General features: G+C 44.2%; 1 protein-coding gene across 1 annotated transcript in view; it reads right to left on the reverse strand.

The window, feature by feature from the left end:
* The window catches only part of slgA (proline dehydrogenase slgA), a 351,644-nt gene extending 335,519 nt beyond the window's left edge, over positions 1–16,125 (reverse strand). The window contains exon 1 of the mRNA XM_037419347.2: positions 15,181–16,125. Coding sequence (XP_037275244.1) covers positions 15,181–15,504 — 324 coding nt within the window. The 5' untranslated portion in view covers positions 15,505–16,125. The remainder of the gene's footprint in view (positions 1–15,180) is intronic.
* Between the last annotated feature and the right edge of the window lie 7,684 nt (positions 16,126–23,809).

Below are 23,809 nucleotides of genomic sequence, written 5' to 3' on the forward strand. Positions count from 1 at the left end.
CATTGCCCTCGTTTTCTGTTGCTCTGTCGCCAACGCAGTCACGAGCTCGGTGATTCTCATCTGCAGGTCACTCTGGGTAACCATCACTTTCTCCATTTTTTCCTCGACCTCACATTGCCTACACTTCGCGTCAGCCTCTTCTCCTTCCGCTTCTACAGTTGTGTCCACTTTCAAACCAATCCCACATCCAGAACACTTTACAGTCTTTTTAACCATGTCTTTCCGACACCAATTGTCCCTCTGACTTGTCTCACTCGATAACTACAAAACTCGAGCCCTGCCCAACAAAAACGAGAAAGTCTAAGCTCTACTACAAAAATTTGCGCGTCCAATGTGCGTACACCTCCCCCACAGCGTGGCAAAAGAAAAAACAACAAAAACAAAAAAATGAAACACACACACGCATTAACTTATAAATACCTGATGACTTACCCCCGAAAAAGCCGTACACTAAAATAAGTGCTACAGGGATTTTAATTGCTGCCTTATAATTATAAAGACAAGCTCAAAACATGCAAAACAGCTTATCTACGCAGTCGATCGGGAGCGCTCAAAAAACACGTCCATCCACCATGACAGTCCGAACAGTCTTCACGCCAGGCTCTGCAGCGCCTCCCTTGGCGTGGGTCTCCCCTTTAACAGCACTGTAGCAGTGCGCTCGCGGTCCGTCACACGGCTTCTTTTCACGTTTCGCGGGCTTTCTTTACAACGTGGAAAAAATAACAGCGCAAGACGTATCGTACAGGAAATAATTTAGTCGGTGGTTTCTGAAAGTGCACTACATCTCAGTGTTCATATTTTGAGTGTCCAGCCCATAATTAAAAACAAGGTAATTAACAAGTATTAATTAATTAGTTTGCGGAAAATAAAAAAAGCCTGAGTACCTACAGGCTAGTGCAAGTAGTATGCATTTGGTTCAATTCGCCTCCTAAGTGCCTTTCACTTTCAAATTCTTGGCTCAAGTTATGTGGGACACTCTGTATAAGGACAGAATTATAGTAGGCTCGTTGCTTATAAATGTGCCGTGCTTGTCATCGGCCAAGGCATTTTAAAGACACTGCTTTATCGTTAAATTCGAGGTACTGGCTTACTAATGTCTATTTGAAAAACTGCGCGTAGAAAAAAACGTGCTGTATTTTCAATTAAAAAAAAAGAAACACCAGGCCTGCGTGGAACGCGCAGCACATTCACAGCGAAAGTAGACACAGCAGCCTTTCAGAGCCTTTTGTAAGCACTCTTTGGATAACTGCTACAAGCACACTTGCACACGCCTTTAATAATCATAATTTCTGGGTAGTAGGCCTGCATTCACTATGCTATCCTTCGTCATTCTTCGAAGAAGCGTGCTTTGCGCTAAACACTTGCAGTGAGTGAAACAACTTTATTGTTGATCCGGAATAAAGAGGAAAGAGGTGGGGGAACTAAAGGAAAACTCTAGCGTGCTCGGTTTTCGCAGAGCAGCAACCTACTCGCGTCTTGCAAAGAATTTTGTGCTAATTGTTCATGCAGTAGCCGACGACGATGAGGAATCATGCCTGAAGTTGATGTGCGCCACAGGTAAATAGATGATCAAAAACAAGATGTAATGGGTTGGAGCATTGGACGACCCACTCGTTGCCCGATTCATATTGTCTGACGGCTGGTTGTTCCTTTGCTGTTCTAAAATGCTTTAATATTTATACTAACGCGATTCCTTTCTCGACATCAAGTCTGCCGAAGGCAAGTTTGCGAACACGTCCCAAGCATCGGCGTGGCTCAGTGATAGAATACCGGGCTGGCACGCAGCGGACCCGGATTCGAACTCTACTGTGTTTTTATTTACTGGGTTTTTTATCTATTTCGTGCGATTGTGGTTACGGACACCAGCGGCGGCGGCGGACAATTACGGCGTCGCGCGTGACCCATGTGCTATGATTTCATAACAGCTTTCGCTATGAATAGAAAAATACCTAATTCCATTCCACTCCAAGCTTTGTTCCCACTTCATTCTGGGATCGGGAAAAATGTGGGATGATTCTGGAATCATTCCAATTCCAGAGTGGCAACACTGGCCCTGAGCAGTGAGCCTTAATGTAGAAGTATATGCCGCTATTTGCGCTACAAAACAGGTTCATTTACATGGCAGAGTCAACGTAGTGAAATTGAAAGTAATCAGCAATTTGAATTTGCCTGTGACCCTTCATGAAGATTCTTTTCAGCTCCAGCGCAGCATCCGAAATTCTCATCTTTGGAGAAATGCTGCCGTTTTGCTCTTCTCTAGCGAAGCGTTTGGTTTTACAACACACTGTGATGACTCTGGGCCGACTTCTACAAGCAGCGATGTAGTCAAATGGGCTCGAATTGACAGTTGTGGATACAACAGGCGCGCCAGCACACTGGCAGTACAACAGTTTTTTTTTTGGAGAAAGCCAAGGAAAGTACGCAGGCGACGTTTTGTTTGTAGCAGTTTCGATGTAAATGTGCAGAAAGAAAGGTGGACGAAAAGATACCTTAGAAACGGACCAGACCTGCGAACTTTGAATAACGCCTCCAATGCAGGTTCGGTCCCCGACCAAGACATGCCATTTTCCATCCACTATTCACACTTGGAGCACAGTTGCTGCAAACAAAACGTCCCCTGCATATTTTCTTTGGCTTTCTTGTCTATTAGGCCTCTTTGAAGTACAAAGAAAAATGAGCCCTTAGAACTCCCTTGCTCTCGGAACCGGTGATAGGCCCTTTCGCACACGGCCTTGGAAGATGCAAAGGCAAGCATGCAATGCGATCAATTTTGCCCCTTTCGCCGCTGACGTCGACTGGTTTGTTGATGCGGTGCACTGCCGAGTGTCGTCACATCAACTGCGAAAGAAAACCAGGCACTGTTGAAAGAGCGCCAGCAGCAGCTCGCCATGAGGTTTTGAGGGATTTCATCACCACCGACTATCGAAACATGTTGTAGGGCTGTCGTTCATTCGCCGCGAACTCAAGGATTTCAGTTGAGCCACATAGATTCAAACGGACAAAAATAAGTGCTGACACAGGTTGCCTCGCGTAGACGTAGCGGGCTTCCTCTTTTAATAGTCGAACAATTGCGAAATTAACTGACAATGATCTTCGCTAGGCCACACAATAGAGCAAACAAGTGTATTTACAGCCAGACTTTTTATTATTATTACATACGACGGCGATGTAATGAAAATTCCCAGAGCTCCCAAAGGCATTTGACACGAATGCACAAAGAATAAAGCACGGAAACGAAACTTGGATGTAATCGAGCCCTGGAGTATTGTATCTGAATGTATACTAGCTCCCACGACCATGCGAAGAACGCCGCAGAAGGCATTTTCCTTCGACTTTCACTTATCGCGTGTGCGTGTGTTTGTTGGTATGCGGAGCTTTGAAAAGCCCGAACCAGCTTTCTGGCGTGTTCGTATGGCGCAGAATAAAAGCGGCGGAGGGCAAAGCTAGCGAACGTGGGCCGCTTAGATTCATATCACCGTAACTTTGGGGCTGTAAAAGAATGCGAGCTGCGACGTCAACAGCCATTAGTGACAATTGCATTCGATCCGCCACCACCGAAACCAGTTGTTGACTCTTTCAAGGTGCTCCGAACCACCTAATATCCCGAAAGAGCACCGCTGACAGCGAGGGTTGAGCTTGACGTGCCAAGTTCTCAGCGTGAGACCAAGATCTTACACTGAGAACTTGGTGCGCAAATTCAAGCAGAACGATGTCACCGAAAGAGTGTCTGCAGCTTGAGTCAGAAATGTGCTGTCCCCCGCTGTAAGTTAAGAGTAGCTCAACTGCTCTTTTGACGAACGTCAATGAAGTTTCTCGTTTGGCTGATAAAACCGAAGGGTTTGAACGACTGCATGATTAACTCCGTACAAGTAAGAAAATAAACTGTGTTGCGGTAGCCCAGGTGGGATATGCGCCACATGAAGCCCCGCTACCGAGTACAGCAGGTGCGAGCTTTTAACGAGTATTCCGCTTGGCTAAGTGAAGGACGTGAAAGATAAAGTAATGCAAAAATCTTTGCTAAAAGTTAAGAGAACTCCTGTTTTCGCGTAAAACGATGTATCAGCAAAAGGTTGTATCTTGACCGGCTTCAGCAGAGCATTGTTTTTTGACGCTCTAAACATGCTCTGTAGAGTAAAAAATACTTAAGACTGGTTCTTCTTTTAAAGTCTCCGAAAGCAACACGTGGCAAAAATGCATTTCTTTGTTCTTATACAATGAGATTACATTTCACACAACCAATGATCGTTTTAGAATGGTACGGTCAAAGGGCATCATAGGTTTTCAGTCTTTTCCACAGACCAAAAACATCTACACTATTCTATTCCCGAAGATGAATCGCTTTCATGCATGGGCGAGTGCACAGATCATATTGGTAAAATGGCTTTCCTGAGTGCAACAAGTATAGCTGCTGTGAAATTTCTTCAATGCACAGTCAATTTATTTGAAATCACTATATTCATCTTGGGAAGAGTGTAGCAATCTACAAAAACGACAAATTAGTATAATTGATTGATATGTGGGGTTTAGCGTCCCAAAACCACCATACGATCATGAGAGACGCCGTAGTGGAGGGCTCCGGAAATTTCAACCACTTAGGGTCTAAAACGGCACCCAAATTTGAGCACATGGGCATATAACATATCCGCCTCCAACGGAAATGTAGCCACCACAGCCGGGATTAGATCCCGCAACCTGCAGGTCAGCAGCCGAGTACCTTAGCCACTAAAATACCACGGCGGGGTGACAAATTAGTATAGGTTTGAAAATTTACATGAAGTGCATCAAAAGGACATAGACAGAAGAAGCTGACAGGAGAGCGCTTGACTAGGCAGTGTAAGCACTATAATTTCAGCCTTATCTCTCCCTGCGCTTGAGCCAAATTTTTTAAATAGGAACGCAATCCAACTCGCCCAATTTGCCATTTTGCTGCAATTAGTATAGGGTCTTCAAACAATACTTAGTGGCCTTTTATGGCTAGCATAAATTGCACTGTTTCTACGACTGTAACCTATTCTTGCATATCGATGTCGCCTATTCTTGCATTTCGAAAGTGTTCTGTTTTGTTGCAAATTTTTTTGTGCAACCAAGGCTCCTTGAAGAATCCATTTCTAGTGTATAAGATGTTTCCAGATCTATTACTGAACCCCTCTAGGTAATCTGTGAAATGCCAATAGATAATTTCATTAGGTTTCTTGGCTTACATTCGAAAGGTAGTTGCTTCTGAGGGCTGTCCATTGGTGATTTAAACCACACAACAAAAAACCCATCTTGTCATTTTATAGCACCCATTACGAGCTGATCATTCGAATAACTAAGTTGTGCATGTCTAATACACTCAAAAACGTGTGCGTGCCCTGTAAAAGCACGTAAAAACAGCTGGTTATATAGTTATAAGCTAGTTTCTCATATCTCATGCAACTTCTGTCCCACATGTGATTTTGAAAGCAATGAACTATTGTAAGACCACAAAAAATGTATTGTGCTAGCAAGAAGCAGTAATAAAATGATGAGATAAATTATCAAGGCACACAATGCTGCAATGTGACAAGATAAGTGTGTCAGTACCCATGTTGCAGAATGGGCACCTCCATTCCAATTCCATTCTGGGGAATCAGGATTTGCTGCAATTCCATTTCTTTTACTTCCTCGAAATTTAAAAAAACGGCCCATTTCCACTCTATAAATGGCAGGGTTGTTCAAATCTATTCCTTATGTAGGAAATGCATCTTGATAGTTTGAGTTAAGAATGAATGACACCATAACTACAGTGTCATGAGATGCATTAAGAACTGCAAAAGTATGTAAAACACGTAACCAAGGTTGAGGGTTAGTAGCTTGGTGGGACATCTCGTGCAGTAAAACCACCTTGAATAATTCCCATAGGAGCAGTTCTCCCGCTACATATAGTGTTTGCATGGTCAGCTTGTTTGAACAAATGTTGATATTTTAATTGTTTACGCTTAAATTTGTTAATGGTAAACTGGTGACAGCACATTTTCCTGTTGACAAAAGTAGTGTTTAAGAAGACTAAGCAGTATTGCTTCACATATCGATCGGTCGCAAATATGAAGAAAACTAAAATTTGGTTAATGGGAAATTAAACGCTGGTATTATGTGGAACAGTGCAGGACTGCTTAGCATCCAATACAGAACACAGGGCCGCACTGTTCATCGGCACTGACGCTTGTCAAGCATGCCTCACAAGAATGAATGGGGTGAGAACTCTGTGCTCGCCTGTGGACAGGTATGCAACATCTTCCTTATCGCCAATGTTATTTACATGTGTCAGGTACTGAAATGTTTGTGAAATAAAGATCAGGCCGTGCATAGAGTATTTGACCCTTTCAAGTGGGGCATAAATAAGAACCAATATGCGAGGATAATTTGTTTCTCCCTTCAGTATCCATTGGGATAATGCATTTGTTTGTATGCCAACTTATGCCACAGTTTCTTTTTTAGAAATTGGCAGATTGTTCACACTTTCACATCACGCCTACCCTTGCGTTTGGCTAACTAGAGCTGGAACTAAAGAATGCGCTCTGACCTTGGACTTCGATACTCAGGTCTACATGACTAACTTGAGCATGATATCATAGCAGTAGATATTAATGGTGTAGAAAAATACTCCGCATTTTCCTTTTTTGCTTGGAGATGTGACACGCATATATGCTGATATGTAGGAACCAAGCGAAGTTACAAAAGAAGAAGATAACAATAATAATAACACATCACAACTTGGAGAAACCTTTTTTCGAACATGCGTCCGAGTTGGCCGACAGTAATAGAAGCTAGCACAAAGACGTGAAGGGTGTGAAGGCAGCAGACAGGCTGCTAGGGACTGTAGTTAGGGTGCCGCCTAGGGCAAACAAAAAAATCACAAGGCATAAGGAGGGTGGGGGGGGCATGCTGCCGCCATTGTTCCGCTTGACCGTGGTTATGTGAAAAATAGAGACAAATTTCAGAGGAGCACAGTCAATATAAGGATGAACTTGCAGTAGGCGTGGTACTTGGAATGCACTATGCCTGTAATCAGCCAAGCCACTTTAAAATGCTGATTCATTGTCGAACTGGAGGCCCAGATTAACTACCTAATGCTTCAAGTTGTTTGAAAAACAGCTCATAGACAAAAGCATGCTCTATTTTCGGTAGAAGACGTAATTCCATTCCCATTCCATTCCGAGCAAAAGGTGCTCAAGTCCTTTCCCATTCCGTTCCTTGAAGCATTGTCCTCATTCTATTCCAAGGCGGTGTATATGTAGAATGATTCACGAAACATTCCAATTAGGGAGTGGCAACTCCGCAACACTGGTCAGTACACCATCTATTTTACTATACGACAAAAAATAGTATTTTTTGACGAACTTGTCATGAGTGAATCTCTTCAACAACACACATGTGGCATTTTATGATGATGACCATTCTATTAGATACTTCTCTTTTCTTCTCGGTATTTTTTCTTGGTTCTTTGTATTGTTCATGCTCTTAGGTATGTAATTATACATGTCTTTCGCCCAAAGGAATTTCATACGACAGTCAGCGCTTTGTGTGTTCCTCTTGTGATGTCAGCTGATGCCGAGAGTGCATGGGTGAATGTCAGTGATACATCACACTGGAGTTGCATATATAACTGACTAATTCAATAAACCTGTGTTCATTCTTATTTCACCATTTGTTACTTCACTGGCGACGAGGTGATTAACCCCAAAGGCGAGAAAACGGCATGGCGACGTATGCTGGGCCACCCATTTTTGACTAAGCAGACGACAAGTGCGAATCATATCAGGTGCAATTAGAAGCTTTCTTCGAAGCCCATGAAAAAGTCGATCAGAAAAAGCGTCGGGCCTTGCTCGTTAGCGCCCTGAGTACCACAACTGTAGACCTTTTGGCGGGCCGTTGTGAACTTGAAAAGCATGTGATGTACGAAGCAGCAGCTACAAAATAGGACGAGCACTTTGCGCAAAAATGCAATGAGATAGCGGAGTCGTATCGGTTTTTCACAAGAAATCAACAAGCTGACGAGTCAATGAGTGATTTCATCGTTAAGTTACAAAAAATATCTCTATGGTGCAATTTTGGCCAGGTGCTGGATAGAATGCTGCGCAATAGACTTGTTTGCGGCCTGCGAGATGCTGGAGCTCGGTGTAATCTGTCGGCACGGTCCTCACTGCCGCTGCAGAGAGCTGAGGAAGCGGTGCTAGCAGCTGAGATGGTGGCGCACAACATACAATAGATGGGAGATGGACAAATGAGCGACGGCATCAACGCACTCCGGAAAAAGCAAGAGGGGCTGTTCTTCAGGAGGCCGCAGCCAAGGCGGATGGCACAGTCTTGCGACGAGAACCAAAACAGCTGCCTTTGCTGCGACAGTGACCACCACAAGATCACCAAGTATAGGTTCCGTGCCACCGAGTATTTCCGCAGTCGGAGGGGGCACTTGGCTTCTATGTGCAAATACAACCCACACCAAGAAAACGTAGCTCACTGTGAGGAACCATCCGTGGACAACGAGGACTACGGACAGTTTCTACTACACCTCCGTGAGTCATCAACTGCACTGGTCGGGCCATTATGGCGAATGTTTCAGTGAAAAGGAGTACAGGTGAAGATGCAAGTAGACACGGGATCACCAGTGTCAAACGACTGAATCACCAATTCGAGGCAGACGCAGCTTTATTCAAGGCACGCGCGAGACAGAGAAGAAAAAGAAGAGTCGCAGTGGTGGTCGGAGGAAGACGAGCAACGCATCAGGGCGGTCGGGTTTCGGACCCGAGCCGAGGCTGCTACTTCCATCGTCCGGTGAACTCTTACAAGAGGCTCAAGGACTACTAGGCTGCGCTGGCGTTCCCGTGCCCGTGGAGAGGTCTGAGCTGTCTTTCTTCGGGCTTGAGCTCAGGCAAGGCTGTCCAGCCGGGACTCTATCTCGAAGCCAGTGCGTAAAATGCAGAGTCAGCTGGTGCAGCGTCCACCGGCAGCCTAGGAAAGCTGCTTCACCGACGGTTCATGTAGCTGCCCAACGCCGGTGCCAACTACGACGACAACAGCATCGACCCAGTGCTTCGCGCCGAAGCTGCTACGCAACGTCAGTGAGATGCCGCTCCTTTGACGTTCCGCGACACACTCTCTGTATAGAAACTGCATGCTTAGGACTTTTTGTTTAGGGACTGAGTGGTAGGACTTGATGATGAGTGACTAACTTATAGCATGAAGATTTGTTTATAACTGGATTCGAGAGATAGGACTCATTTCATTTGGGGTTAAGTGCTCTCGAGCTATTGTCATTAAATGTCTGCGTCAAACAGACTCGTCCTTCGGGAAGTGTCCTGAGGTGGCTCCTCGGACCTCCCAAATCGAACCTGCGTGTTGTGCGAAAAAAAAAAGAAGTACAACGTTACAAACGGCAACGTGGGCAACGTATATCCAGCACCGTCGCCGCTGACCCAAGCTTGGCAAGTCGTCGTTCCAATCGACTTGCTTTCTCGGAAAACTGCCTGTGAAAGGACAGCTGCAAGTTCCGGTCACCTATGCTGAAAAAACCATCATCGTGACGCTGGTGGTCCTCGGCTGATCTGGCCCAAACCTGTGTGGACGGGACATAATTCAAGCATTCCTGCTGACCGGAGGCTTAGTGCTCAACATGGACGTCAATGACAGTAAGCTACCAAGGACTGATGAAATTTCCATTGCTGCTGCGCTGAAACGATGGTAGGCTACCAAGGACTGATGAAACTTCTATTGCTGCTGCGCTAAAAAAAAAATGTGCCGATTTGTTTGCACCAAGGCTACGATTGATCAAGGGTTATCCGGTTTATTTACAGTTGTGTGAGAGAGTCGTACCATGATTCTGTAAGGCCCGTTCTGTACCATACATGCTACGAGAGTCTGTAAGTGAAGAAGTCGCAAGGTTGATTGGCACGGGCATTTTGACACGCCGAGTGGGACGGCACCTCTTATTGCAGTTATCAAAAAAGACGGATCCATCCGCCTGTGCGCCGATTTTGGAATGACCGTGAACACAGCATACCACACCGAGCAATATCCGTCACCAAAGATAAGGGATGTATTTGCCAAGCTCAGAGGAGGGGAAGTATTCAATACAACAGATTTGAAGGATGCATACAACCAGCTACCAATAGATGAAGCGATAAAAAAAAGTTGGTAGTAAACACTCCAAAAGGGTTGCATTGCTTTAACTGCCTAACATTTGGGATTGCGACAGCACTAGCAGTTTTTCAGAAGCGAATGGAAACGATACTGCAAGGTCTGCCAGCTGTAAAAGTATACTTGGATGATGTAGTGGTCGCAGAAAAAAGTGAAAATTGTGACACACTGCGAAAGGCGTTCCAGCGGTTCAGGGAACGCCGGTGTTAAGCTTCACCAGCTCAAATGCAGATTTCGTCTTCCGGAGGTGAAATTCCTTGGGCACCGAATTATGTCGACGGTCTGAGGCCAAAGACTGAAAACATTGAATCGCTGTTACAAATGCCTCGACCTACATGTGTCACCAAACTGCGCGCACTACTAGGCCTGGTTACGTATTACAATACATTTTCGGGCAACTTGGCTACTGCACTTTCACCGCTGTATAAGTTGCTAAGAAAGAACACGCTGTGGCAATGGGAAGCCAAGCAAGAGGATACCTTCGAGGCAGTGAAGCGCCTGATAAAAGAGATGCAGGTTTTGAAGCACTATGACCCAAGCAAAACCATAATCTTGGAGAAGGATGCATTCTCATTCGGCATAGGGGGGGGCTCTTGTATCACAGAGTGAATGGCGCAAACCAACCCATCGAATTTCAATCGCGCAACCTCCCTTCAGCCTAGCAAAATTATGCCCAGATTGAGCGTGAAGCTTTAGCAGTGGTGTTTGTTGTGACGAAGTTCTATGAATATTTGCTGTGAAACAAATTCACATTGGTAACGAATCACAAGCCGGTGATGTGCCTTTTTAGTCCCGATAAGACAATACAATCTTTAGCAGCAGCACGAATACAGCGTTAGGATCTTTTACTCTGTTGTTACAAGTACTCCATTCAGTATAAACCCGCGCAAATGGCACATGATGACAAGACAGTGAAGTTAATGTTGAAAGACGAACAAAAGTATGTACTCCTTGCAAACCATCCAAACACATGACTGATGACATTGCGTGAACTGGCCGAATCAACAGCACTTGACGTTATTTTCAAGCCGGTTATGCGCTACATTCGCAAAGGCTGGCCAAAGAAATTGCCGTCAACACAAACAGTGTTGCAGCCTTTGTTCCAGAAGAAAAATGAGCTGACGCGCAGCTATGACTTTATTTATTGGGGCCATCGGGTCGTAATACACACCGCAGCTCGGAAATCGATGTTACAGCTGCTGCACGATACGCATCAAGGCATGACAGCGATGAAAAATCTGGCTCGGGCACTTTTCTGGTTCCCGGGACTTGCCAAAGATATCACTAGCATTGTTCACGCATGTGCACTGTGCCAGCAAAACAGTAGCATGCTACGCGCAGAGCAGTCGGTTTCGCGGCTGGACACTTTTCAGCGATGGTCGAGAATCCACGTTGACTTCGCTGGTCCAGGGGAAGAGCGAATGTTGTTGATTGTAGTGTATTCTCATACAAACTGGATTGAGGTTGTTCCAATGAAAATAATCAATGCTAATAACACTATCGAAGCCTTTGGAATATTTTCAACAGGTTTGGACTGCCACGAACAGTTGTTTCTGACAACGGGCCCCAGTTCGCAAGCAGACAGTTCCACAAATTCATAAAAGACAATGGCATCGTACACCTACAGTCCCCTTTATATCACCCGCAATCCAACGAGCTGGCAGAGAGGGCGGTGGAAACGGTAAAAGAAGGGTAACGAAAAAACATGCACGGGACTCTAGAAAGGAGCCTGGCCTGCTGGTTACTGCTTTATCGAAGCACCCCACTTTGAAATGGAAAGACGCCATGCTTCTTGGTTTTGAACCACGTTCACTTGATTAAATAGTCAAGGTTACGGCTAATGGACGTTCATTATTTGAGAATATTGTGTCACGACCTTTTTCTACCGCAGGCTCACTTCCCCGCAAAAATTCAGTTAGAGAACCCGTATGGTGTAAGAACTATGGAGCAGGCGTTAGCTGGAGACCTGCAGTGATAGAGACTACCAGGGGCGCCCGCCTAAGCATGGTCAGAACGGGGGACGGGGAGGTGTGTGAGTGTCATAAAGATCAGCTAAGATACCGCTTTGAGGGGCAGCCACCGACGCCATCGGACAGGGAAGGAGAAGTGTCGGCACTGACTAACGTCAAAGAGCATGAGACAGGACCTGCTATCACTGTAGTCCCGGAAAAGCATGACACATTTACTGAAAAATATTGAAACCCCGGACAATCTACTTTGCAGATCAAACCGGCATTGCAAAGAACCAGACCGTTTCTAAATGTCCCATTAAGAAAGAGGAAGTGTTGTGATGTCAGCTGACTCCAAGTGCGCATGCCTGAAGGTCAGTGACATGACATTACACTGGAGTCGCATATATAACTGGCCAACTCAATAAACCTGTGTTCATTCTTGTTTCACCCTCTATTACTTCACCTCTACTTCATGTTCACCTAGCTGTTTCATGATTCCATACGATGTAAATGTGATGCCACAGCTTCTCTAAAAGGTCACGCCAAGTGCTGAATGTTTTCAGTTTATCTTTCATAATTCCGTTTCACCCTAATGCCTCAAAGTGAGATGTATATGGGGCTAAGTGCTTTTGCAATTCTCGCATGTCTGCTAAATTTGTGTGACACAAACATACATACTAAGCCAAGGAGGCCATATTCTAAATTTTCAAGAAAGAACACGTTCCAAAAGTATGCAAAACAACAAAGAGTTTGTGAAGCTGCTGTGTTGCTATTGTATATATTCTTATTTCTAATTGAAATAGATAATTGCATAACTGACTCGATAATTCCTTAGCACACATTTGTCGTTTGCTATAATCATGTGTTGATTTCGCAACTTGGTCAGTTCTGTCACGATGCAAGTTATATGCACTCTGCCAACTATAGTCCACAGAGTGACTACTTGAACTATTTTCTGATCGTGTTATAGTGAATATAAGGAAGTTTTTATACATGTATGCAAATGTAGATTCCTGCGTTCATTACATCAACTTTCACTCATGATGCAAAGACCAGTAAAAGTCATTAACAAGTGGCACCACGTAATATTCAATCACAAATGAATGCCATCTCCACTTTTCACAGACAGAAAGCCACCTTTTTCTTTATGATTCTCACCATGATGGTGATTTGTCTAAAAAAAATGCCATCTACACTTTTCACAGACAGAAAGCCACCTTTTTCTTTGATTCTCACCATCCTGGTGAATTGTTCTCAAGAAATGCAGGAATGGCTTGTAAACCTGTATGTGTGACATATGGCTACAGGATGACTGGAGAGAAGAAGTTGGGCCTTTTAACTGTGTTTAAAATTGCCATGTTAAAAATAAATGTTCAGAAGATCCCAGGGCTTGTTACAATGTGATTAGGGAAGTAACAGAAATTTTCTTAATGATGTAAAGGTAGAGAAATCAATATAAACAAAAGCATTATTCGACTCCCGTAGCAAACTTTTTAGAATGAAAGTATTGCCAGAAAATAATTCCAATATGCGATAATACATGAAAAGAAACTCACTTTAATGTGACATGTGTTTCACTTCGACAACTCCTCTGTGTTTTGATAGGATGGACACAGTAAAGCAGCTTCACTTTAATCTGTCAGAAGACTAGTGACAAATTGATAGAGAGTGGTTAGAACAACAGGCATTCAGAAGGGGACTCATACATATTCCAAATTAGCACTGTGTGTGAGTCTTCTCAGTCCCTACGCAACTTGTGAAGGCCCTTACAGTTTTCAGTAGAGGAGTAACATTTCTCACTACAGTCGGTTATGACGAGAAGTATGAAAAGGCCCGGCCCAGATGACCAAAGCACAGCAACCCATCAGCTGCACGACTAAAGAAATAGTTTTGCTCATGTACTTGACCATGTTCTCCAAAGGCGAGTTGCAGATCATGTGTTGGAATTCAAGCCCATTGGAGCAGCCATTGTGTTCATGTGCCTTCGAGGAGGCGCACACTTTCAAAGTCGCATCTCGCTATAGTGATGTCTACCTTTTCATATTTATAAAGCTTCACCATCAAACACAAGCCACATATCACAATGTGCATATCTCTACAGAGGCACTGGACATACACAAAATGTATGTCAGTGCTGCTACTGAAACTTTGACATTTGTTCATGCGAGCATCATACGAGCAGTAGGTCTAGACTGAAGGGGAATGGAAGAAAAGCAGCAGTCTAGAAAAAGCATATCTGTGTCACATACAGCCTCGCTCAAGGTTTCACCATACACATGCATTAGGAGATCAGTTAGGCACATCAAGCTACCTGTTTCATCTACACACTATGTAAAAAGGAATTCTTCCAGTTTTCTGCTGCTGGCAATACAAGCGAACCTCAAGTTGTCAATGGAGGTCTAAACATGGTTACGCCACTCAAAGTTCTTTCAAATATGCACCATTGCCCACACAATTTTTAGCCAATAGCATTACTCCAAGGGGGGTATTTCCAAATGCATTCCAAGCATACCATTATGGCCACCGCCCCTGAAATTATCCATGCTTTTTCATTGGTGCAGGGCCAAGCATTGATTCATGTTCTGAAAATTATGCACATGCAGATATGCTTATTTTCCTCGCTGAGCGATGACAGCCGTAAATTGATTTGTAGAAGTCTAATTATCCATGTGAGGAAACGTTATGCGTAAAAATGTTGAGACTGAATCGGGAAATAATCAAAGAAGAAATACACGCTCCCTGAACATCATCATCCTTAGCTGGGAGAGCAAGCAGTTTGTTTCAGTTTTGATTCTGCACACACAATACAAGAAAAGCAAGTTCAGCACGGCAAATAAAACTGCACAGATAGTAGGCAAGGAACCTTGCCCAGATAGTAAACTGCGGGTAAGGCGATGGTTCCATGATTAGCTTGAGCTACAAAACGCTCGGATTTTTTTTTTCTCTTATTTCGCATTACAGCCGGCTCGAATGCAAACATCGTTGTGCCGTCTTCGTAGTTTTGCAAACGCGTTTACCTGCGGCAACAGTGCACTCAGTGGAAGGACCTCGGCTGAATGAATGGACTGACCTCTTGGTGGTTGTTGACGATCCAGTTACTGGAGCTGAGCTTGAGCACCACGAACGCCCTGATCAGTTCACCGGTTGTCTTGCTCTTGTAGGCCGCCCTAGCGTCGTTGAAGCTCAGGTCGAGCGGGTCCCGCTGCGGCGGCAACTCGGCGCTGCTGCTTTCAGAGGCGGCCCGATCGAGTGCGGCCGGCGATGCGCTGGACTTGAGCCGCCGACCGTTTGCCGTGGACGATGCGGCGCGGAGCACATGACAGCAGCGCACGAAACTACATCGTGGCGGTATCGTCCTGCCGTGCAACTCAGAGAAAAGCCGGAGGGCAGCCATCAGCCCTCGACGATCACCACCGGCTCCGATGGGCGAGAACGCAACAAGCGCGACTACCCCTGGCTCGGAAGACAAAAATAATGATACCGTGCCGGCCGCCGCTGCTGCGACCTGGTGAGAATAACCGCAATGCTATTCTCACCCGGTCAAAATTGTCAAAATAACGATGCAGTGTGCTTTGTGAACGTGAATAGTTAGATCGTGTTCGCGTGTGGAACCGCTGAATTTTGTGGCTCGCCGACCTTCCTGGTTCGCCTGAGCTTGCGTGTGAAGGCCACGACGTCTAGGACTCGTCAACCTGTTTCAGTGCTCTTTGACATTCGTAATATTTATTTCTGTTGTGTGTGCGGTGGTGACCTTGTAGTAGTCCGTACGTGTTGCCAGCTTTGCTGGCGTGCTTGTTGTTCTGCGGTTTGCGCGGCCGTTCGGCAACCTGCCCTGCTTCTTGCGCTTGTTCGTCTAATACTTCATTTTACAGGCGTAGTATCATCGAACTCGTTATAGCTGAGCTGTTAAATGAGCGGTATTTTAGCCAGTACATCATTCTGAAAAGCTGCCGACCATCCCTGACTTCAATGTACAAGCATCGCACGATGTAGTTTCGGTGGCTATGCAGTCCATGTTGCCTGGTTGCAATAGATTCGGAGATTAGCCAATCACGGTCCAGAAATTCACTTTCGAGAGAAAGTGCCCATGTGACACCCACATGCTCAGTCAAGCCTTGCTATTCGGAGACGCTCCCTGGATTTCGTGCCGACCGGTTGTGCGCCCGCGCGCTCCGCGCGCTCGCGACCTTCGGCGTCATCGTAGCTCTGGCCGACTGGGCTGGCCCTACGTCACCTCCTGTCGCCGGCTGTCTTCGGTGACAGCGCAGCTCTGACCTACTGGACCTGCTCTACGCCATCTACAGACGCCGACAACATCTCTCGCAAGTGTACCCCGTCCTCGGACTCCAGTGACCGTTCTTCCATCTTTCCTGTCTCTCCTATCCCCTCAGTTTGTTGTTGTTTCTTCTTCCTCTTTCCTATACCTTTACCTCTACCCTTTTATCCCTCCTTACCCCCATCCCTTTGTGAGCTCTGTGGCGGTGTCGCTCACTGAAGCAGACAATAACGGGGCTCACTTTTCTCTTCCTTTCTCTTAAGAACCACTCCGCAAGCCTTGCTATTCGCTTTCATGGCTGCACAAGCGATGAAAAAGCATTCGACTTAGAACGTGCGGCTAGCACCCCACGGTTTCTGCACATTAAAACTACTTGCTTATGCTGAAAAAAAAAAAAACTAAGTGAAGCATAAATCACAGACACACACAAAAAAAGAGGCGACATAGAACATGCCAATGAATCCAAGTAAGCCAGTTCTTTGTAGTCAAAATTATTGAAGGTTCTGGGGGCAATCATGACGATGAGTCATAAGAGCTCGTGTTTTCTCTCAAGCAGGCACTGGCAATCGTATTTCCCATTATGAGAACGCAAAGAAACATTTCCATCCATGTTTTTTATATTTTTGCGAATTTTCCTGTAACCATATGTTAAACTTTTCTGTTTGACCAATGCACTGAATATGCAATCTCAGTTATGTGTTTGAACTAGTGTTGTTGAAAGAAATTTTAACCATATCCAAGCTATGCACTTCGCGGCAGTGGTTTAGTGGATAAGGTACTCGGCTGCTGACCCGCAGGCCGCGGGATCGAATCCAGGTTGCGGCATCTGCATTTCCGATGAAGGCGGAATCGCTGTAGGCCCGTGTGCTCAGATTTGGGTGCATGTTAAAGAACACCACGTGGTCGAAATTTTCAGAGCCCTCCACGACGACGTCTCTCATAATCATATGGTGGTTTTGGGACGTTAAACCCCACATATCATTCAATCACAAAACTTTGTTGACTGTGCAGTACGCATCGATTTCAGCATACCTTGGTTCTGTGGACACAGTTATGTGAGTCAGAGAGGCAGGTGCATATACACTTGCAGGAACATTGTCAAAAAGTAAAAAATGTAGATAGAGATTGTTCTTTGGCTTCTGATTTTTAATTGAGAATGTAGTTGCCAGCCTGTGTTCGAGAAAACGCAAGCTCTTGTAGCTCACCTTTATGATAGCACCAGGATTATCATTGAAGCTGCATTAACAGCTAAAGGAAGCTGGTGACATTAAACCTTCGATGTTCTTATCTGATAAAAAACTGGCTTACCTGTATTCATCGTCATGTGCTATTTTACCTTAGTTTTTTTTACAGTTTGTTTCAGTGCACTTTCACTTAATTTTTCTCCAGGTTAATATTCTGGGTGTGGGCTATATATTGTTTAAAAAGGGTAAGAGCGCACTGAATACGAATACACAAAGAAAGGACACACACACACATAGCGCTACTTTTTTTTGTGTGTGTGTGTCCTTTCTTTGTGTATTCGTATTCAGTGCACTCTTACCCTTCTTAAACATGGAATATCAACATGCCCACCTTTCCACCTTGGTGAACTTCATTTCTATATATTGTATGTTCTATAAAATTTCAGTTGGGAGCCTGTGCTTGTCCTCGTGTTTCTAGTGTTGCTTTATCTGCTGTTGTGCAACTATTTTGAAATATCTGCGCAGATGCATTGTTTGCATGTTGAAATCGACAATGAAAAAACGAGGACGCAAGAACAAATACACACCACTGCGCTGTTTCACAACTAACCTTATAAGGAAGCACGCAGTTAGAAGGAAACCAGAGGTATCGAATTTTCCTGATCTGGTGGACCACATTTACGAAGTTTAGTCCTGCTAAGGCTAGCGTGGTACAGAAATTTTAAGTAGAAGAGGGGGTAAAAATCGTCAGGTAGTGCGATTCGAAAGGCCTTTTTACCGCATATTATATATGAGACATTTCTGACAGAGATTTGTCGTCGAAATTTGAGAGAGATGACGATACCGACAATCAGAATGGCTAATATATAGATGCTAATTATGAAATAAAAACATTTACTCCGCTATTATATTCTGGCTGCACGGGGCTCTTGTGGAACAAAAGCTTGAGACAAACGATATTTGTGTAATTTACCTGAACACGTTATCAAGCGCAAGAGGCAAGAATAAGTGCAAGTGCCATTTAGCAAAGTGACACAACTTTCTTCCTTGTAAAGTACAAAACATATGCTAAAGTTCTGAACATGCTTGCTTGAGTTGAGTTGAATAAACTTTATTTGCCCAACGGTTGTTGCTGTGCCCAGAGCTGGGCTGCCAGGGACACATCGTTCGAGGAACATCTTCTGAGGTCCTCGGCGATGGCCCTGGCCCGCTGGACAGCCCACACCTGGTCTTCGAGGGCCTTGCTGAGAAGGGCGTCTTGCCATCGCTTAGCAAGGCGCCCCATTTTGGTGGGTCCCTCAGTTGACGTCATCCTTTCTCGTGGCCCATCTTCACCTCTTTCGCATTGCCCAAGTATATGTGCCATATCGGCTCGTTCGTGCGCGCACCACGGGCAGCCAGGCGAAGGCTGCAGCGTGGGCCATAGGCGGTGCAGACGGTAGGTGTTGGTGAACGTGCTCGTCTGCAGCCTTCTCAGGTCCACCGCCTGCGACTCGTCCAGGCGCACGTGGGGTTGTGGAAATTTCTTCCTGTCTTTCCTATAGTGCTCAAGCACGTCATGGTACGTGGCAGGAAATTCTTCTCCATAGCAGTCGGTGCACCTCTGTTGCCTTGCCTGTTCTGCACCAACTTCAGTTGCCGCTGCAAGAAACGTGGTGGGGGTGGTAATTGCTGCAGTGCCTGTGGCCACCACCGCGCCTCGGCCGGTGCTCCTCCCAACCACGGTGGCGGCTGCTCCCTGGGTGGCTGCGTTGCGGCGGGTAAGTTGCCTCGCGACGAGGTGGGCGTGCTCGTTGTGGTTGGGCGGGATGCCCGTTAGTCTTTGGCTGTTGGCCTTGTTGCTGCGAGATGCCTTGCAAAATTTAGCAGCGACAAAAGAAGCATTGTCCACATTAATTCTGCAGAGATGATCGTCATGGTTGATCGCAGGGCCCTGTCAGTCAGCCTACACTAGAGAACTGACATTTTAAATAGGGTACAAGTATTGGCTTCAGAGTGTTTTGTAGAGGCTTGGTTACTCAAGAAAGGTCGGCGGAACAAGAGTCAGGCTTCTGATTTAATCTGCAATGAGTGCCCAGTGTTGTTCTCACATGATAACAATAGATTTGCAATAGAAGTTCCAAGCCTCAAAGAGGTGATACTGAACAACGTTCTTTGTTTTTGTGTTATTAGTCTTTTTTTCTTCCTCTTTTTCTTTTTTTTTGTTATTTCTTCCTTTCTTACAATTTATTTTTTTCTCTATTTTAGATTAAATTCTATTCTTATTTTTGCACCTTTCTCCCTCATTTTTTTATTCTATTTTTTCCTAATTCTTTCTATCCGACACCTTGCTCTCTCCCCACCTTTTTTTTCTTGTTCCTCACTGTCATTTATCTTTACGAACCCCTTGCACACTATAAAAAGATATCGGAATTTCTGCTAGCATGCCTGTATAGCCGAGTGTTTGTTTTCAGATTGTCAGTACATAGATTCCAATGCCATCTCGATCAGAATCTTTTTTTTCGCCAACATTTCGTTCTCTTTGCATTTATTCTCTAGTCCATCAGTCTTAATGCATCCCATGCCGGACCTATAGGCGCATATTCTTGCAGCGAAGCACAGCAGAACAAAGATGAACAAGAGGCCAAAGAGAGCACGTGCCCGTTCATGATGATAGTTATCTTTGTCCTCCCATTGCAAACCAATGCTCTGCTTAAACAGCTCCACTCTTAAAATAAGAAAAATGTTGTCATGCACAATCTTTTGCTATGTTCTAAATGATCTCCCAATTCGGTCTTCATAAGTGTGTGTGCACCATCCGAGTATCAAAGCATTTTTCAGCGAAATAAAGGTATTTTGACCATTTTGATCTATCCACCTAGCTAGCTGCCTACGTCTCGGTGCTTGCGTGATCACCTCGTCTACTAATATGTACCAAAACCAGCATATAAGACTATGAGTGTATGACAATCATGACTGACGCGTCATGGCTTCAATGACTTGAAATACCTGTCGCGTAAATCATGAAACCCTTTTTCATACACATCTGGTGCATACCCATAACCCGCAGGTTAAAAGCCCACAGTAAGGCTTTGCCTTTTTAAGTATAGCTAAAACAGACATTAGGTATCTTAACATGATAACTTTAAAAAGCTCGCTTCAAAAAAAAAATCCACTGCCTGTTTCATTGACAATGCCGGTGAGTAAAATATTTGTAGACTATAAAGAATAAAAATCACAAAGCCAAGAGTGAACCCAGGCATTCTCTGAAGCAGCCAATTTTTCTACCCCAGAGCCACACGACTGCTTAATGTTGCATCCACCACGGTGGATCAGGGGCTAAGGTGCTCGCCTGCTGAACCAAGTTTGGGAGTTTGATCCCGGCCAAGGCAGTCACATCTCTACAACTTCTTACAATGCAACGAGTGTGCCTGCGAACAGTTGTTATTATTATTGACGAAGTGTTTGCCACAACGAGCTGGTTCAGGCAGAAACCCGGCAAGCACGAGCCAAACGAATGTTGTCTTCTTTCACGCTGGCATATAGCTGGCACTACTTTGCTCTGGTACATACTATTTACTTTGCAAGAGGGTGCTTAATATATGAAATGAGTGCCTTGCATCCTCTCAATTCTGAAAGCTAGACTACCGCATGTATTCAACTTGAAAGGAAAGATGTGCCTTATTTTTATCGTGCTTCATCTTGCTGTATTTATTTTATCACAGATAGATTAATTGTCCTCTGTGGTTTCCAATTCACCCAAACAACATTCATATATTTAAAGCCTCCTATGTTGGGAGCCTTGTCTAGAACTGCATGCTTGATCTGGGAGCGTAGGGGTAAACACAAAGCAAAAAGGAGGCACACAGCACGAGCTCTCGTGCTGTGTGCCTCCTCTTTGGTTTGTGTCTGCGTTTACCCCCGCGCTCCCAGTTCGCTGAACAATCATGAATTGCCAACTCGCCCACCTTTCCATCCTATTGCACTGCATGCTTGCTATGGCAAAGGGGCTAAGAAAGCATGTGTTCGTAGAAAACATCCATAAAGTGGCTTGTAACGAGCCTGTAATCAGTGTAACTTATTTCACATGACTCCCATGTTGCACAAATCACTGGCTCTTGCCTTCTTGCGGAACGAGTTTGTAACAACGAAGAATTTTGTAATTTGTTCACAGTATGTATGAAAAAATTTGTTTTCCTCTATCTCTTACCTGTCAGCATCAAAGTAGAATTACATTCTTGTGCGCCTTAAAATAAACCGATATTCACAACTCTGTTTCCTGTGTGGTTTTGTTGATGCCACACATGCATGCACAGTCTGTGTACAGTTCTAGCCATGTTTTATGCAATGCAGCAAATAAGAACGAACTTTCTGCTGTACGGCAAATGTACGATGAAGCAAGCCCTGTGGGAATTGCAACTCGGGTGACAAATTGCTAGCAGAGCTTTTTTCACGTTATACAAAATTATGTTATTGCATCAACAAAGAAACAGATAAAAACCAGTTCCAAGGTAACACACAATACTGCACTAATGCTTTGCTGAGTGTAAATATCTTCTTTTGGTATGACTAATTTTTCCAGTCATTATTTATTATGTGTCTATGCTGAACATCTTCCGATACACAATGAGGCAAAAACATCCTACGTCCTCAGCTTCAATCAAGCTCTTTTTTTTTTACAGCCTTGCCTATCTACAAAAATTTTGTACAATAGCCTGCTTAAATATGGAACTGTGGTGCATTTGCCATGACTGAATTATGGCGTGCAGTTTCTTTATGAGAAAAAAATCAAACAGCACCATACTTAAAATATAAGTTGAAAAGGGCAGACCCATGTTGTGTCTGTTGTCTTCTCTTGAATTTGTCTACAGTGCTGCACGATTCATTCCTAAAACATATGTATTCAGTAGTACATCCTCGATCAGTGCGTGCTATTAAGCACATCGCGAAAAAAATGCTCCACACAATAATTGAGGGAGTTATTCATTTCAGAGCTTAGTATAGGAGCAGAAGGTTCACTTTGGCATGCATAGATGCTACAACAAAAAAAAAAAAAAAAGAAAATGAGTATGCAACTCTTGCAGGAAGTTAAAAGCATGCCAGCAATTGTAAAGCTGAAGAAAAAAAGGACAAAGGATTCCAAAGGCCTAGCTAGTACCCATACAAAATAAGACATCATAATCTCGTGTGCTTAAAATAAACGGATATTCGTACCCTGGTTTCCTCTATGACTTTGCTGATGCTAGTGGTGTATGCATTGTCCCTGTACTGGTGTGGCGATGTATGAAACACAGCAAAGAAAAACACTTCTCTATAGTATAAGTACGTCCCAGGAAAGAGTATGGATTTGTTGACTAATTGCTAATTGGGTTATTTTGAACAAAAAAGAGAGTATATGTGGTTGTTTCAACAGGGAAAGAGATAAAAGAAGTGTCCAAAGTTGCAAGCAATGTTGCACTTATGCTGTCCTCAATGTAGTTATTTCCTTTGGTTATGATTTATATACCAGTCATTTTTGTGCATGTGTCTATACTAAGCAATCTTATGACTGATAACAGAGCCAAAATATTCTGTACCAAGTAAGGGCAATGTTTGCTGTGTCACATTTATCAAATGTCTCAATTATTAGGCTGCATTTGCATAGATTTGATTTAGCCATGCATTTATGAGGACGACATTCATCATCACTGAATAAAGAAAGGGTCGGGTAAAAATTACAGACACAGCATGTGTGTCCATTGCCTTCTCTCTATTTCATCGACAGCCCTGTTATTCCCTCCTAAAAAAAGTAGTATCCCAAACAAAAACTATAAAAGTCATTCCTTCCACTTTTGCCAAAAAATTATAAAAGCATATGCCAGCAATTGTAAACAGAAAGGAAAGAAAGGACAGAAAGGAAATGTCTTTCAAATGCTAGGCGTTTCATTGTTAAAAAACTTTGAATATATCTTTCTGAAAGAATCGGACTTGCAGTGAATTAGCACTGTATAGTTAATACTGCACTTTAAGTATGGTCACATATAACGTGTACAGTGCACTAACATGCGCATCATCACTGCACAACAAAAGTCATTGCAGTTGATGGATCAGGGAACCAAGTTTTAATTGCAGCTACATAAACTGCTTAATGCATCTCGGTTCTCTCGAGAGAACCCAAGATGCACTGTGCACCCGGACATATATTGTTGCAAGACGTACTCGTACTGCAAATCAAACAACTTGTGGAAGGAATACGTACAGGCGATAATTAACAGCATATG

Source organism: Rhipicephalus microplus, chromosome 3, assembly GCF_043290135.1.
Source record: "Rhipicephalus microplus isolate Deutch F79 chromosome 3, USDA_Rmic, whole genome shotgun sequence".
NCBI lineage: Eukaryota > Metazoa > Arthropoda > Arachnida > Ixodida > Ixodidae > Rhipicephalus > Rhipicephalus microplus.